This window comes from Halichoerus grypus, chromosome 12 (assembly GCF_964656455.1).
Source record: "Halichoerus grypus chromosome 12, mHalGry1.hap1.1, whole genome shotgun sequence".
NCBI classification, from domain to species: Eukaryota; Metazoa; Chordata; class Mammalia; order Carnivora; family Phocidae; genus Halichoerus; species Halichoerus grypus.
The window spans coordinates 38519346-38537061 of NC_135723.1; the positions used below are offsets into that span (position 1 = coordinate 38519346).

At 36.9% G+C, this 17716-nt stretch overlaps 1 protein-coding gene across 7 annotated transcripts in view; it reads right to left on the minus strand.

Moving 5' to 3' along the window:
* Positions 1 to 6586: 6586 nt before the first annotated feature.
* SGCE (sarcoglycan epsilon) overlaps positions 6587 to 17716 on the minus strand; it is a 61272-nt gene continuing 50142 nt past the window's right edge. For 4 of the 7 annotated variants that reach the window (XM_036115655.2, XM_036115654.2, XM_036115662.2 and 1 more), the window contains 3 exons: positions 9654 to 9697; positions 8745 to 8779; positions 6587 to 6880 (listed from right to left, as the gene is read on the minus strand). In XM_036115655.2, coding sequence (XP_035971548.1) covers positions 6830 to 6880; positions 8745 to 8779; positions 9654 to 9697 — 130 coding nt within the window. In that variant the 3' untranslated portion in view covers positions 6587 to 6829. Of the gene's footprint in view, positions 6881 to 8744; positions 8780 to 9642; positions 9698 to 17716 lie in introns of those variants that run through there. The other 3 variants (XM_036115660.2, XM_036115658.2, XM_036115656.2) reach the window with 2 other exon arrangements.

Sequence of the window (17716 nt, forward strand, 5' to 3'; positions counted from 1 at the left end):
ACAGGCCAGGTGAGCATGGAGTGCAGCTGGAGACCGGGGAGATGGGAGTGACTGACTGTTTTTCTCTGGGGGCGCACTGAGGAGCGAGGCCCCGAGTTCTCAGCTCCTCCAGGACCAGAGATTGGGAGGCTGCCATCTTCATTCTTGTCTTCCAAAGCTGTGCAGAAAGCCTTCAGGGAACAAAAGCCACACAGACTAATCCAGAGCAGATTACTTAGCCCGGACCTGGCAAGGGCGGGGCAATTCCGTCTCCAGCAAAGATGCTTGAGAACCACTGCAACAGGCCCCTCCCTCAGAAGATCGGCCAGAACATCCAGCCAAGACCAAGTTTATGGATCAACGAGAACTGAAAAACTCCAGCACTAGGGGAATATAGAATATAGAATTCACGATTCCCCCCACCACGATTCTTTAGTCTTTCAGATTTAATTTTTTTCTTTCCTTTTTCAACCAATTTCTTATCAACTCTTTTTAAAAATTTTTTTTAACATTCATTTTTACAGTTACATTCTATACTTTCATTGTATTTAATTTTATTTTTGTATATATAAGTTTTTCTTTCTTTACAATTTTGGGATGCAGTTTCTTCTAACAAATGGACCAAAATACACCCAGAATCTAGTGTAAGGCTCTGTTCTCTTCACCTGTCTGATCATATTCACTTTTTTCCTTTTTTTTGTTTTTGTTTGTTTGCTTTCTTAAAGCCTTTTTTAACTTTCATATTTACAATTACAGTCTATCCTTTCATTATATTTAATTTTATTTTTGCATATATATATATATAAAGTTTTTCTTTCTTTACAATTTTGAGATGTAGTTTCTTCTAACAAACCAACCAAAATACACTCAGGAAATACTGTATTGCTCTGTTCTGTTCACCTGTTTATATTCCTTTTTTTCCCTTTTCCTTGTTTTCTCTTTTAATTTTCATTTTTAGAGTTATATTCTATCCTTTCATTGTATTTAATTTTATTTTTGTACACATATACATTTTTCTTTCTTTATAATTTTGGGATCTAGTTTTCTAACAAACAGGCCAAAATACACACAGGATCCAGTGTATTGCTCTATTTTGTTCACCTGTCTGATTATATTCTCTTTTTAAAAATTTTTATCTTTTTTTATTTTTTGGTTTTGAGTCTCTTCTGATTTGTTTAGTGTCTATTTCTCTGGGGTTGTTGTTGCTCCATTTTAATATTTTGTTCTCTCGTTCATCTATTCTTCTCTGGACAGAATGATAAGATGGAAAAATTCACCTCAAAAAAAGAGAACAAGAGGCAATACTGACTGCCAGGGACCTAATAAATATGGGCATTAGTAAGATGTCAGAACTAGAGATCAGACTAACAATTATAAAGATACTAGCTGGGCTTGAAAAAAGCATAGAAGACACTAGAGAATCCCTTTCTGGAGAAAAAAAAAAAGAACAAAAATTTAACCAAGTTGAAATCAAATAGGCTATTAATGAGATGCAATTGAAAACGGAAGCTCTAACTGCTAGGATAAATGAGGCAGAAGACAGAATTAGTGATATACAAGACCAAATGATGGAGAATAAAGAAACTGAGAAAAACAGAGATAAACAACTACTGAATCATGAGGGGAGAATTCGAGAGATAAAGGATATCATAAAGTGAAACACTATTGGAATGAATGGGATCCCAGAAGAGGAGAAAGAGGGAGGAGGGGGTGGGCAGAAGGTATATTGGAGCAAATTATACCTAATCTGAGGAAGGAAACAGGCATTCAAGTCCAGGAGGTACAGAGAACCCCCCTCAAAATCAATAGATATAGGTCAAAACCCTGACATATAATAGTGAAACTTGCAAATCTCAGAGACAAAGAGAAAATCCTGAAAGCAGCTCGGGACAAGAGGTCCATAACCTACGAGGGTAGAAACATTGCACTGGCAACAGACCTATCCACAGAGACTTGGCAGGCCAGAAAGGACTGGCATGATATATTCAGGGTACTAAATGAGAAAAATATGCAGCCAAGAATCATTTACCCAGCTAGGCGGTCATTCAAAATAGAAGGAGAGATTTAAAAAAAGCTTCCAAGACAAACAGAAACTAAAAGAATTTGTAATCACAAAACCAGCCCTGCAAAAATATTAAATATTAGAAGGGATCCTTTACACGAAGAGAGACCCCAAAAATAACATAGACCAGAAAGGAACACAGACAACATACAGTAACAGTCACCTTACAGGCAATACAATGGCACTAAATTCATATCTTTCAACAGTTACTCTGAATGTAAATGGGCTAAATGCCCCAATCAAAAGACACAGGCTATCAGACTGGATAAAAAAGCAAGACCCATTGATATGCTGTCTGCAAGAGACTCATTTTAGACCCAAAGACACCTCCAGATTTAAAGTGAGGGGGTGGAAAACCATTTATCATGCTAATGGATGTCAAAAGAAAGCTGGGGTGTCATCTAAGTAGAAGAGCAACAAAGAAGCAAGGGCTTTGAATGACACACTGGACCAGATGCACTGCACAGATATAATCAGAGCATTCCATCCTAAAGCAACAAAATACACATTCTTCTTGAGTGCACATGGAACATTCTCCAGAATAGATCACATACTTGGTCACAAATCAGGTCTCAACTGGTACCAAAAGACTGGGATCATTCCCTGCATATTTCTGGACCACAGTGTTTTGAAACTGGAACTCAATCACAAGAGGACATTTGGAAAACACTCAAATACATGGAGGATAAAGAGCATCCTACTAAAGAATAAATGGGTCAACCAGGAAATTAAAGAAGAATTAAAAAAATTCATGGAAACAAATGAAAATGAAAACACAATTGTTCAAAATCTTTGGGATGCAGCAAAGCCGGTCCTAAGAGGGAAGTATATAGCAAAACAAGCCTTTGTCAAGAAACAAGAATGGCCTCAAATACACAACCTAAACTTATACCTAAAGAAGCTGGAGAAAGAACAGCATGAAATAAGGCCTAAACCCAGCAGGAGAAGAGAATTAATAAAGATTAGAGCAGAAATCAATGAAATAGAAACCAAAAGAATAGTAAAACCAAGCAATGAAAAACTAGTAGCTGGTTCTTTGAAAGAATTAATAAGATTGATAAACCCCTGGTCAGACTTATCAAAAAGAAAAGAGAAAGGACCCAAATAGATAAAATCATGACTGAAAGAGGAGAGATCACAACCAATACCGAAGAAATACAAACAATTATAAGAACATATTATGAACAACTATATGCCAAGAAATTAGGCAATCTGAAAGAAATGGATGCATTCCCAAAAACATATAAACTACCAAAACTGAACCAGGAAGAAATAGAAAACCTGAACAGATGCATAACCAGCAAGGAAATTGAAGTAGTAACCTAAAATCTCCCAACAAACAAGAGCCCAGGGCAGGATGGCTTCCCAGGGGGATTTATACCCAACATTTAAAGAAGAATGAATACCTATTCTTCTGAAGCTGTTTCAAAAAATAGAAATGCAAGGAAAACTTACAAATTCTTTCTACGAGGCCAGCATTACCTTGATCCCCAAACCAGACAAAGACCCCACCAAAAAGAATTACAGACCAATATCCCTGATGGACATGGATGCCAAAATTCTCACCAAGATACTAGCCAATAGGATCCAACAATACATTAAAAGGGTTATTCACCAAGACTAAGTGGGATTTGTTCCTGGGATGCAAGGGTGGTTCAACATCCACAAATCAATGTGATACACTACATTAATAAAAGAAAGGACAAGAACCATATGACCCTCTCAATAGATGCAGAAAAAGCATTTGACAAAGTACAGTATCCTTTCTTGATTAAAACTCTTCATGGTGTAGGGATAGAGGGAACATACCTCAATATCATTAAAACCATTTATGAAAAGCCCATAGTGAATATCATTCTCAATGGGGAAGAACTGAGAGCTTTACCCCTAAGGTCAGGAACATGGCAGGGATGTCCACTATCACCACTGTTGTTCAACATAGTACTAGAAGTCCTAGCCTCAGCAATCAGACAACAAAAAGAAATAAAAGTCATCCAAATTGGCAAAGAAGAAGTCAAACTCTCATTCTCTGCAGATGACATGATACTCTGTGGAAAACCCAAAAGACTCCACCCCAAAATTGCTAGAACTCATACAGGAATTCAGTAAAGTGGCAGGATACAAAATCAATGCACAGAAATCAGTTGCATTTCTATACACCAACAACGAGACAGAAGAAAGAGAAATTAAGGAGCTGATCCCATTTACAATCGCATCAAAAGCCATAAGATACCTAGGAATAAACCTAACCAAAGAGGCAAAGGATCTGTACTCAGAAAGGTATAGAACCCTCATGAAAGAAATTGAGGAAGTTGCAAAGAAATGGAAAAACGCCATGCTCATGGATTAGAAGAACAAATATTGTTAAAAAGTCTATGCTATAGAGCAATCTACACATTCAATGCAATCCCTATCAAAATACCATCAACTCTTTTCACAGAGCTGGAACAAATAATCCTAAAATTTGTATGGAACCAGAAAAATCCCGAATAGCCAAAGGAATATTGAAAAAGAAAACCAAAGCTGGTGCCATCACAATGCCAGACTTCAAGCTCTATTACAAAGCTGTAATCATCAAGATAGTATGGTACTGTCTTGGCACAAAAACAGACACATAGATCAACAGAATAGAATAGAGAACTCAGAAATGGACCCTCAGCTCTATGGTCAACTAATCTTCGATGAGGCAGGAAAGAATGTTCAATGGAAAAAAGACAGTCTCTTCAAAAAATGGTATTGGAAAAATTGCACAGCCACATGTAGAAGAATGAAACTGGACCATTTCCTTACACCACACACAAAAATAGACTCAAAATGGTTGAAAGACCTAAATGTAAGACAGGAATCCATCAAAATCCTAGAGGAGAACACAGGCAGCAATCTCTTTGACCTTGGCCACAGCAACTTCTTGCTAGACACATCTCCAAAGGTTAGGGAAACAAAAGCAAAAATGAACTATTGGGACTTCATCAAGATAAAAAGCTTCTGCACAGCAAAGGACACAGTCAACAAAACTAAGAGACAACGCACGGAATGGGAGAAGATATTCGCAAATGATGTATCAGATAAAGGGCTGGTATCCAAGATCTACAAAGACCTTCTCAAACTCAACACCCAAAAAACAAATAATCCAGTCAAGAAATGGGTAGAAGACATGAACACTTTTCCAAAGATGACATGCAAATGGCTAACAGACACATGAAAAAATGTTCAACATCACTAGTCCCCATCAAAATATTAGGTCAGAGGCAAGATCACTTTTTCAGAGAGAATTGCAGAGATTAAGGCAATTATCACCAATTTGTGAGATGCTGACCAATAATTTTTATCCTATTCAATTCCTTAATATGGTCAGTGCAAAAACCAATGCTAACTCCAACTGCATTTTCCAACCTCTACAGTGGCCTCTTTCCTAGAAGAGATGAATAAAGTTCCTAACCCTTGATCTCTAGTTCCTTATTTGTGGATCACGTATTATTGTTCCTGTTTACTTGAACTTCCAAGTTCCTGCTTGATTTCACTGGAAGGAGCAACAGTTTGTTCGTTCTCTGCCACCGTGTCACAATCTAGTCATCTGGAGTCATGGCAACCTTTCCTCCTAGGACTTGAACCTGACCCAATATATATACAACCTAAAGCTGTTAAGTCCTGAAGAATAGCAAGTGGCAACCCTCTATTTGTCTTGGGAAGGAATAAAAATATAAGATAAATCTTTAAGAAATCAAAGAACCTACACCCTTTGTTAAGTTATCATGTCCTTGGCATTGGGGGGCTGGCGGGAGGGGGTGTTCCAATGCCAAGGACATGATAGAATATTCCCCCTAAGTGAAAGACACATTGTTGCAAACAATGCTAACAGGGAATCTTTTTAGATTTTGGAATCAGATTTACATAGCATTTGTGTGTCCTTTGACTAATTAACAAGTAACACAGAAATCTGCTCAGAGCAGAGTAGGAGAAGGTTTTCTAGCTGGTCTAGTCTATAAAAAAAAAAAGAAAAAAAAAAGTAGCCCTGAGAGCTGGCCTGATAACCACATTTTAACCAATAGTATCCAAGATGCATGAAGCAGACCACCATGGTAGGAGGAAAGCCTTGAAAGTAGTGTTATTACAGGGGAACTCAGGGGTTTGGAGCTAATTCATGTCACTAACAGCGGGTAACTATTCTCTTTTTGAATAATAGCTCCCGGCTTGCTTCTAAAAACAAGTATCTGATAATGGAAACAGGTAATTATGCAGCCCAGGGCCATCCTTCATAAACAAGGTATCATCAGATCCATAATTCTTAAAACCAGGTCTACCTTAAAACACTCCAAGAGGTAGTATATAAAAGAACAGATTGAGACATGCCATAAGGATAATAGCATTATTTAAATGGGTTGCTCACTTGGAACACAGAGCATAGATATTTTTCTGTATCTATAGAACGTGCTTAATAAAATCTTACTGAATAAAGAACGACCACATGGACCTGTTCCTAGCAAGAGAAGATTCCTACCATGTAGAAGGCAATCAAATATTTTCTGAAATAAATTTCACCCGACATTAAGCTTCATTAATAATATTTATTTTAAAGGTCCCTTTTTATTTGTAACAAATATAAAGTCATCAGTGTTTTACAAATTGTCAAAAATGCTTTAAGTACAAAAAAAATACTTTAGTAAAATGAAAGTTATATTGTGTTATTTGCTACAGACTTAATACTGTCGACATGCATACCATATGCCAGAAAAGCTCATGCATTAGTGGAAAAGAGAAGAAATGAGATACAACTGCTATGCTGTCTGATTACAAATTCATTGCTTCAGTCAGTTTCCTTTCTTCAGGGATACCATTTACCTGGAGTGTGGAAGAACGAACATGGGCATGAGTTAGGGCATGGACACTTTTTAGATTTTGAGCAAAACAAAGTATGACAAGGAGTAATTTTCTATCTTCTCAATGCAATTTAAAATAATCATGTTGACATTATTTCTCTGCATTAAAAAAAAGGAAAAAATTCTAAATCAGTCCTTGGGCCAAAGACGTAATGGTTTGTACTTCTCAGAAGGTATGGTCTGAAACTTCCTCCCACAATAAACAAAAAGAATGGGGTTGACTGCGGGATGTATGGCTGTACCTGTTAATCGCAGCTTTTTAGAAAATATTGTGTGGGCTGGAAGGGCAAAGAAAATGAGAAAACCTGAAGGGGCATCGAACCTAATGGCTTGGGCCTCGTCCAAAAAGGCAGTGCTAATGTCAGCCTGTGACTGCTCTATTATCCCAGCAAGTGCTTAAGTCCAGGATTACAACACCAGCAGCTAGTTCATTTCTTAAACTTTGGGTGATCATTTAAAAAAAAACAACTAAATAAAACAAACTTCAAAATATACTCTTCCCGAAAAATTCCATACAAGTAGCTACAGATAAAATTACTTGGTATCCAAGAGACAAGCCCTGTGCTTAAATTACCTTCATAAAGAAAAGTGTGACCTTGCATAGTGCTTTGAGGTACTTGGAAAAAGCAAATTATTATTTTAAATGTGGTTGCCTCTTTGTGGTACCGGGGCGACCAGGAAGGAGCGACAGAAAAGCTGTTGTACCCAGGAAAATACATAAAGAGCCCTAAATCCATGGATGTGCATACAGAGCAGAATAACTTGGAAACTGAGAAACAAACTATTTTTTTCATTCAAACAAATGGAATGGGAATAAGGAAATTAACCTGCCCATTCAGTCCTTCTCTCCGGGAGGCATAACTCTATTTGGTTGTACATTTCTCAGAGGCAGAAACACAACAATCTACCATAATTGTAAAAAATGCTAGGGCGGTCTCTCTCCCTTTAGCACTTAGATACTTTGGGGACTCAGCGAAAACAACAATGACAAGAAGAAAACAACCAAGAGGAGTTAGTGCACTCTAGTCAATAACATGCTCCAAATCACAGAAAAATATAAGAAAACAAGGAGGTAATAGGCTATCGTATTAACTAAAAAGGAGATCAAAGCTTCCTTGACTCAACCAAAATGCCTCCCCAAAATCTGTTTTAGAAAAATAATCTAGAAAATTGGGTTGAACAGCCTAAAATTCCCCTAGGGAAATTCTTTGGCTCTTATCCCATTTGCTCAGCATAAATTGTCCTCGTAGTTGGAAATGCTGCCTATTACTAAAAACTAGCACATTAACAAGTCTACTTGCTGAAAATCTATACTGCTATCAAATATGTCTCTCTAACATCATCTATTCAGGCTCCCTTATTTCCTCTAATGGGAGAATAAGTAAAATCTGGATTTTTAAAACACACAAATAAGTTACTTACTGTTTAACTAGAAACTGTCTCCCTTCTACTCACTCCTTGCATGAAATAATTAAGAATCAGAGGAAAGGCATCTTAGAAGAGTTAGAAGTTTATGAATTTAATGAGGGAAATGTAGAAATATTCCTTTAAATGTTTTCTTGTTAAAAAAAAAAAAAGCCAGGCAATTAGTGTTAATAGGGATTTGTTTTTGTCTTTGCTCTTTCGGTAACAGGTATTTATAACAAAGTTGATTCCTTCATCAATCTCCTGAATGCTTACACGTAGCACCACCACATCAATATATTGAACACCCTTGTTGAAACATGTTAGCATTTAATTAAAACAAGTGATCAAAACTGTGGGAGAAAATTCTGATAAACACTATCTCGTAATTAAAATCTGATGAACAACTTTATTATACTTGCCTCAAATCTTTGAAAAGTTGTCAAACGAAAATCTCCTTAAATTCCCGAAAGCAGTAATAGAGAAAATAATTTCTGAATAAAAACATCCAATAAATTTCTATATGTGCCTAAAGTTTTTAAGAGACTTAATAGCTTCCCTACTACAATACCACTATTCATACTCAGAATTCCACATCCAACTTACATTTTTAAAACTTCTCTTGCTTTTCCAAGAGAGCCACAAAAGGCATTACTGGTTGCCTGGCAATTAGAACTAGGAATCAACCACTAATTAGAAGACAATCATGAATAAGTTATCTACTTGGTACCGAGATGAATGAAATAATTGGCTGTGGAAATTTTTTAGGGACACTTGAAAGAAATAAACTTAAAGAAAGCAAGTCTTAGGGAAATAGAATAGTCAAGGGAGAATCGTCCGCCATCTTGTTGTCACTGGTCATGTTATAACAGCTTTTTAAAGTGGCATTAAAACCAGGCCAACCATTTCTCATTTATCCCCCTGAAGCCTCAGTGATTAGTCACAATGGTTTCCTTTTGTAAGAGTCAGTTTCAAGCTGCTCACTTACTGAGACAAATCCTGGATGCATCCAAGCTAAGAATCTTTCATACCAAGGGGAAGAATAGGGAGCTTCGCTGAAGGAAGGGGATTTTATTCAGTCTTCCTTAATTAGACAGGACCTCCATGGATGCTTTTGCTCTAAGATCATTTACCCTGTGTTTATCACTCTGATGGCAATCTATGCAATAATCTAAGCTATTATTCTAAGGTTCTAACTCTGATTAAGGAAGGACACAACTGGTTTGCCTTACTTAATGAAGCTAAAGCTTCATAAATTACATGGTCCTATAATAATCTTTTAATCTGTTAGCTTCATATGTTAATATCAACTTACTACTTTTAGTACTTACCTGTAGTCTGCTGTTGGGGAATCTGAGTCTGATGTTGCAAGTTCCTAGAAATGATTGGCATTTTTGAGTAAAACTGTGTTTGTTTATACACATGCAAACAGACAGCAGACATACTAGAATGAAAAATGTTATAGCTAAAAAGATCCCCAGAAATCATCTAACCCAGCCTACCCCCATGAGTTTATGCATGAGAAACCTAAAGTCTGAAGAAGATAAATAATAGTATTTGATAACATTCATAAAGCTCCTATTAAATGCTATGTTCCACCTCACAACAACCCTATGAGGTAGGTATTATTTTTCTCAACTTACAGATGAGGAAACAGGCTTAGAGGTCCAAGGCTACATAGCTAATGGCAGATAAGGATATGAACCCAGGGACTCCAGGACTTGTGCTTAGAACCCACACACTTTCAGATCCAGGTCTAGAACGTACATACATGCTCACATACTCTCACAGAACAACATACATACCCATCTTCACTCATTATGCCAAAGCTATGCTCTTCTATCCCTGCCCAGGGAATGACATGGGCCATCCACCCAACTGTATAGTCAAGATGCAGAAGTCATCATCGATCCCTCCCTCCTTCCCTTCCCCCATCCCAATCTTGGGAACTCTTGACAATTCTCCTCATTCCCTCTTTGAATCTGTCCTCTTCTTCCCACCTCTGTTGGTTGAAGCCATCACCCTTTCTTACTTGCAACTTTGCAACTGAGCTGAATTGTTTCCTTAGTCCCATTCTTGCTCCCTTATAATCCACTGTGCACATTGCTGTCAGATGATCTTCTAAGACACAACTCCGATTATGTCATTCAAACAACGCACATTTCATTACTTCCTTACGCCTACCTGCAAATTAAGTTTGGCCCAGAAGACCATCAATATATCTGGTCCCTACATGGAGCACCACCACCACGGCCACGACCATCTCTTGTACCCAACCAGCTCCCATTTGTCCTTGCAAACTCAACTTAAAATTTGTTACAATGGACACGGTTACTCTTATAATTTAAAACTATCCCACAAAGAATGTTAATTAAAAATTTTTAACTTATTATTTGTTTTAATTAAAAAATACCTCAAGTACCACTTGTTCTAGCCTCCTCACTCTCTAAGCACTGCCTCCCCATTAGGTTACCATTTAGTATGGTTTCGTACACTGCTGACTGTTGTATTTCTCATCACATAATGTTAAAGTGCCTTACCAGTAAGAACCCCTTATTTTTGTTCAGTGTCCCCAACAGTAAGCATGCAATAAATAATTTTTGAATGAATACGTGCAAAAGTGCAGATACTTAGAAAGATTCACATAAAATACACATATTTATTAATATTCATACTCATTTAGTTTCAAATTTTGATATTAAAATTCATTTGCAAAAATGTACAGTTGAGATTCTGTGTGGAAGAAATTCTAGGAGTCAGCCCCTCACTACAGAGTAGGGCTAGATCCAAGCCAGGAGTTTTCAGTTTTTTTGTTTCTCTTCAGCAATGGAATTCCTTTTAATTGAAATCCTAAGCAGAACTCTTGATGTACAAAAGAGATAAATGTGAGGTTGCCTGGGTTGAAACAAGGGAGCCAGGAATCCCGTCTGCTTTGTTTCTTTTGCCCCACATGCTGGCCCCTAAGGCATTTCTAAGAAACCTCCAAGAAACAGAGTTGTAAACCATTGATCTGAATCATTTCAGGCAGGCAAATATTATGCTCCAAATACAACGATCTAAAGTAGAAAGCTCTAAAGGCTAAATACTATTTAAACTCTTAATCTATAGGAATGTTAATGACGTCGAGTAATTTTTTTAGATTTTCAGCTCCATTTTAAATATATTGTTAAGGAAATAACAAAATCAATTCTAATTCAATTCGAGGAAGTTACTTAATAATTCATCCCAATAATTATATTCTTGTTTGCCATTACGTAACAACGCTACTTATCCTTGTGTGGTCTCATGGAGTATTTTATATGCTTGTTTATTCTTACAGTATTTCATACGATGTATTTATACTGGTTTTGATCATGGAAGTAAAAAGATTAATTTATAAACCACAGAAAAAATAAGTTCTAGAGTTAAAGGTGGGAAAACAAACATCTTTAATACAGAAGTCAAAACGCAATTTCATGGGCATTTGGGAGGGGGATATGAATTTTCTTTTAACTTCTCAGGTACAACTAATGTGGGCCTATCTATTCTACATTAGAAGCTATTACAGCACACCTTATACACACACACACACACACACTTCATTTCCCATCACCTCTAGCTCTACCTAGCCTATCAATGGATTAAATCAATACATTTTGACAAAACAAAAATACTGAAGATGACAAGGAAAGCTTTCAAAAGCCCCAAATCAAGGATACCCCAAATTCAAAATCAATATTTGGCTAGTAGTTGGAAGCCCCCTCACTCCCGTTGGTCAGTCCAACTTACCCTTCTGTGGAACAGAGTTTGAAAACCACTGATCAAAGTCAATCTCCACCCTGTAATTTCTTTTCTAACCCTGATTTTTTTTTCTTCCTCTTCCACTACACTACTAAACCATCTAAGTAGGAATGCGCTTGGCTAGGTTCAAGGAGAACGGTTGGTTGAGAAAGTGCCACACACAAGGTAGCAAGAAATCTGGAGATCTGTGAGAAAGTAATGGTGGGACTTTGGTTTAGGGATTTAAAACTACCTGCAGTGCATGTCCCAATTGGTTAGGTTTGAGCCATGTACATGCACTACTTGCAACTTCAACTGAACTACGGATGAGTTCTATGAAAGTGCTTCTATGTACAAAAAGGTGCTCGACAAGAAATAGGTGGAGAAGCAACATCCCCAGCATCTCCTGGGTGGGCAGACCTGGCTCTGTTTTTGTGGGTGGGGGCCCAAACCTGTGACTGCAGGTGAGCCTGTGAGTGTCAGAGGGTTCAAATGTCCATGATGGGCATACTTGAAGTGTGAATTCCACTGAAGTGTTGAAGGGAGGTACCTCATGAAAGCACTGCTTCAGGGATACTGGAGAAATTCCCAGGAGTAACTCTGCTTCAGTCAAGCAGACTAGACAGTGAGAAAATGGAAGCATTTCCATCTTTGGTGAAAATGCACCGCTGAAGGCAATTACACAAGAGAGTGGGGATGACTTCAAATAGAAGCCCAATAAACCTTCAAAGAAAGGACCTCTATAAAGTCATAAAACTATTTAGAATAATTACGTTATTAATGGACTAATGGAAAGATTATTATGTGTAAACTACATTACAGAGAAAAAAAGATTTAAGAAAACTGGAGTTCTCTAAATTATTAGCATTAATTATTTTCTAATTTTACTACCATTAATTACATGCATTTAAATAGAAAATTATGTAAATTAGCCATCGCACAAACTTTATTCTTCAAGGAAGCAAAGGTAATAACGTGCAAATTAATAAATAAGTGATTTGGGGGGAGGACACAATTATTTATTATTTGTACAACCATTTTAAGGTAATTTGACGTTCTTGGATATCCTGTAGAGTAATTCTATGAGTTAGGTTGATGATTATCAACATTATATTCCAACTTGCTGGAAGACTCAAAAGCAAAGAAAGGTTAAGTGATTTGCATTAAGCCACAGAATCTGTGCCAGAGTTGAAAATAAATGACATTAGTTTGGCTATGTAGAATACAAAACACTTCTCTTTTGAATTAGTATGGAGCCCTTTAACAATAAGTAATGTATTTAACTATAGTAGTATATTTTTGGAATTTCCCAATTATTTCAGCAAAATTGATGTTGCCTAACCCTTGAATTTTCTATAATTTTTTTCCAACAAAAATGCCGATTTGGACCCCTTACTTACTTTTACTAAAGAACCAGGCCATTATTTGGATTAAGGAAGGAAGGACACAGAGAAATTGGAAAACATCACTATAATTTTTAATTTCAAAACCTAATTTTAACTAAAACCAGTGTAGAACATACATGGAACATAAATGAGAAAGGAGATATTAATTTATTTCTTTTAGTTATTTTCTCCTGTTTGTATAAAGCCAAAAGCAAGCCTACCATGGCTTTAAACTGAAGCAGTACAAACCTATAGAACCAAAAGCTATCAGAGAGATATTGCATCCATTGCTGAATTAAAAAAAAAAAAAAAGGTCAATGGCTCTGAAATATCCTTGGCCGCTTGACACTTCTTGTCAACAGGAAACCATTATATTGGTCCCCTAAAACATTCTCTTCAACTGGTATTAACTTTCATTGAAATCTGATTTTTTATTTATGAAATTTTACCATAGTTAGTTCTCATTATTACCCAGGGGGAGACAAATGGAAAAACACTTTAGACAAGAGTTAAAATGATTTGTTACTATATCTTTAATTAGAAGACTTAATTCTAGTTTTATATTCGTTAATTTATAAAAGATTAAGCACAACCTACCTCCTGTTTTGAGGGAGACCCAATTACTCTGGATTAGATATCATGTTTAGTATAATGAATAAGGAAATTTTTCATATAGACAATTAAAATCTTTCTAGAAAAAGTTTGGGCACTTTTCCCTATTATTCATTACATAAAATCTTCTATGAAGATGCCTCCCACTCAGGAAAAATAGATTGATATTGATGTTGGTATGAGAAAAGAGTAATAAGGAGGCAGATCTACCCCCTAAAAAAAACATAATACATCACAAATTTTAGAATAAATTCCTTTTCAGAAAATAGAATATCTGAAATTCTCCAGCCAATGCCTCCCATAAAAGTGCAAAATTACAATTTCCCAGTGGTTTTTCGTTTTTTGAGGCTCAGCATTTCTCTATCCCATTCAGTACTAATCAGTACTCATTCTCACTTCTCTACACCATTTTCCTCAGGCAACTGAAGGAGGTGCAAAAAGTTTTGAAGCTGGTAAGTATAAACCCACAAACAGTCCCCACACTCTAAATCAAGCACCCGGACCGCCCCCTTTCACACTTTTCTTCTGTACATACCTTAGGGAGGAATCAGGAGACACTGTTCCCCTTTTAAAACTCCAGGTGGAGGAATGTGAATAACAACCCCTTCCCCACCTCCACCCCCAAAAGAAACACCAAGCTGGCTTTCCCAAATCCTCAAACCTAGCTCTGTCAAGTATTTTATTTGGGAATTCTCAGCCCTTTTTCCTGTTCCACCTGACTCACACATCCACCAGATTCCAAATCCGTGGATCTAGGGCCCTGGGATCTGCATTGTAGGAGCTCCACAGGTGAGTGTGATCTTCAACTTGGTTTGGAAACAACCAGGCTAGACTCTCTCAACATACCTTTTAGGACCTAAAATTCTATGACTTGGAATTTGATTTTCTTCATTCAAATCATTACAAAGTTTTGTTTTCAAGGTACATCAGTCAATCTGTAATGTATTTTAAGTTAAATCTTTGGTCAAAAACATAACTCCTAAACACAACAATGATTCTTTGGGCAAAGCAGATTTACTTTTAAGAATTACTTTATGGGGTGCCTGGGTGGTTCAGCTGTTTAAGCGTCCAACTCTTGATTTCCACTCAGGTCACGATCTCAGGATCGTGAGATGGAGCCCTGCTGGGCATGGAGCCTGCTTAAGATTCTCTCTTTCCCTCTCCTTCTGCCCCTCCCCACCCTGCTCACGTACTCTCTCATTCTCTCTCTCAAAAAATAAAAAATAAATCAAAAATAAATTTAAAAAAAGAATTATTTTATAATGTAATCTCCAGCAATGAATGGAAATGAGGTGACAGCCTATAAAGAGAAAAGTTCTTCTTACTGTTAATGGTAACATGTGTTCACTGAACTGCAAAGATAACAAAGTACAGATGCAAAAAGCCTGACTGTGTTAGGGGATGGGGAACATTCCACAGAATATGTGGCTAGTGCTCTTCAAGACTGTCAAGGTCATGGGGAAACAAGGGAGGTCTAAAAAACTGCCCAGGCCAGAGGAGAGTAAAGAGACATGCCAATTATTGTGTCCTTGACAAAAGTCCTGGAACAAGAAGAAGGATGTTAGGAGAAAAACTAGTGAAATCTCACAGGGCACCTAGGTGGTACAGTCAGTTAAGCCTCTGGCTCTTGGTTTTGGCTCAGGTCATGATCTCAGGGTCCTGGAATCAAGCCCTGAATCAGGCTCCACACTCACTCAGCATGGAGTCTGCTTGAGATTCTCTCTCTCCCTCTCCCACTGCCCCTCCCACTCATGCTGTCTCTCTCTCTCTCTCTCAAATAAATAAAATCTTAAAAAAAAAAAACTAGTGAAATCTCAAATTATTAAAAAAAAAAATCTGAAGTCTGCTTAATAGTAAAGCACCAATGTTGGTTTCTTAGTCTTGACAAAGGTACAATGGGAGAAAGTGGGTGAGGGATCTCTGGAAACTCTCTGTGTTATCTTTGCAACTTCTCTGAACCTCGAAAATCATTTCAAAATAAAACAGTTATTAATAAATACATTAGCAAAGATCAAACTAAATTGACCTTACATTTCTATACTATGTGATCATTTTAACAGCCTGTTTATATTGTCTCTGTAATCTGGAATGTAGAAGGAACACTGTACAAAATGAAATCGTCCCTTCCAAGCATAAGCTCCATCTCCTGGCCCCTCTCCAGGTTCCCTTTCCATGACCTATTCAATCCCTTGCCTGTAACCTGGATCAGAGATCCTTCTGAGTTCAATGACTACATTATCTTTGACTTAATAGCAAGGTAGGCAAATAATCTAATCTCAGTTTTGACCTAATTTAGCTTTGTCTCTTATCCATGCCTCAATTTTATCATCTGCAAATGATTAAACATTTTTTTACTGTCTAAGGTATGGTGCCAGTCTAAGTCCTGTGAAGTACTGTACCAAAAAGAAAATATTACTGTGTAACTGACAAATTATGGTGGCAACCCCTCATCATACAACTGTTATTGAGTCCTCTTTACCTCACACTTTTCTAAGGTTCTCTAGACCTCCTGGATTGACTTGTTTAAAAGACCCGAGCAAATTTCCATGTAGCTCTGAAGGAAAGCTTTGAAAAGTCTTATAATGTCCTTGAGTCTTGCTTAGAAGCCAACATAAACTTTCAGCCATGTCCTTATGCCTGAATATTTCCAGTGTCGTCTGAAGAATAAACATGAAATCCTGTAGCTAGCCAAATCATTTATGAATCAGTAAGGGTAGTATGAATATGGGAAGATGAAATGCATGCCCTTTTAAGAAGGGTTAATTAACAAATACCAGGCAGCATTCTCCAAGTGTGTACTTGGTTATCAAGTACTGTAATGCCTCGTCAAATATAATATCTCATTTTAATGTGGAGAATTCAATTCAATCCAAATGACCAAAATATGTATATATGTGTGTACTTGGTGCTGAAATAAAACTTTAAAAACAGGGCCATGCTTTTAAGGTAAGAGAGTAAAAGCTGAATTTGCGTAAAGGACAGCTGTGATGAACGTGATACAATGAATTTCCCTATTATCTGGCATGGTTGGAAAATGAGGTTAATCACATATTCTGGCTTATAGGGAGTTACCATAGAGACAGTGCACATATTATCCATTTCCAAGAATAAAAGAAAGATAATATACACTCAACACTGAAACTACACCGAATGTAATTTAATTTCCCTCTGATGAGTCAGACGTACTTGATGATCTCGCAGTGCCTCAGAATAATCATTGTGCACATCATCAATTATCTATCTACCCTATTTATATAGAAGTGCTAGTTAATGGAGTTTTTCCATTAGCAGAAATCTGAATAATGTGAAGGTTTTCTGGACTTAAAAATACATATATGGTCAAATTGTCACAAGTTCAATAGAATAACCTATTGCATTTGCAAATAGAGAGATCTCATCAACATAATGACAGTTGATGGGGTTATGGAAGGACCAGGAAGATGTATTTGGTTGTAAACTAGATAGAAAATGTTGTTGTGTTTGTATGTAAGCAGAAACATTGCAAAATCCTATCCACAGAAAATCAAAATAATTTTTAAGGAGCTACTCTCATTCTCAACATATATGGCTAGAAAGCATATCTAAATGACACAGCCTTTTTATTTCCCTTAAACTTCACTAGCAACAGAGTTTTACTG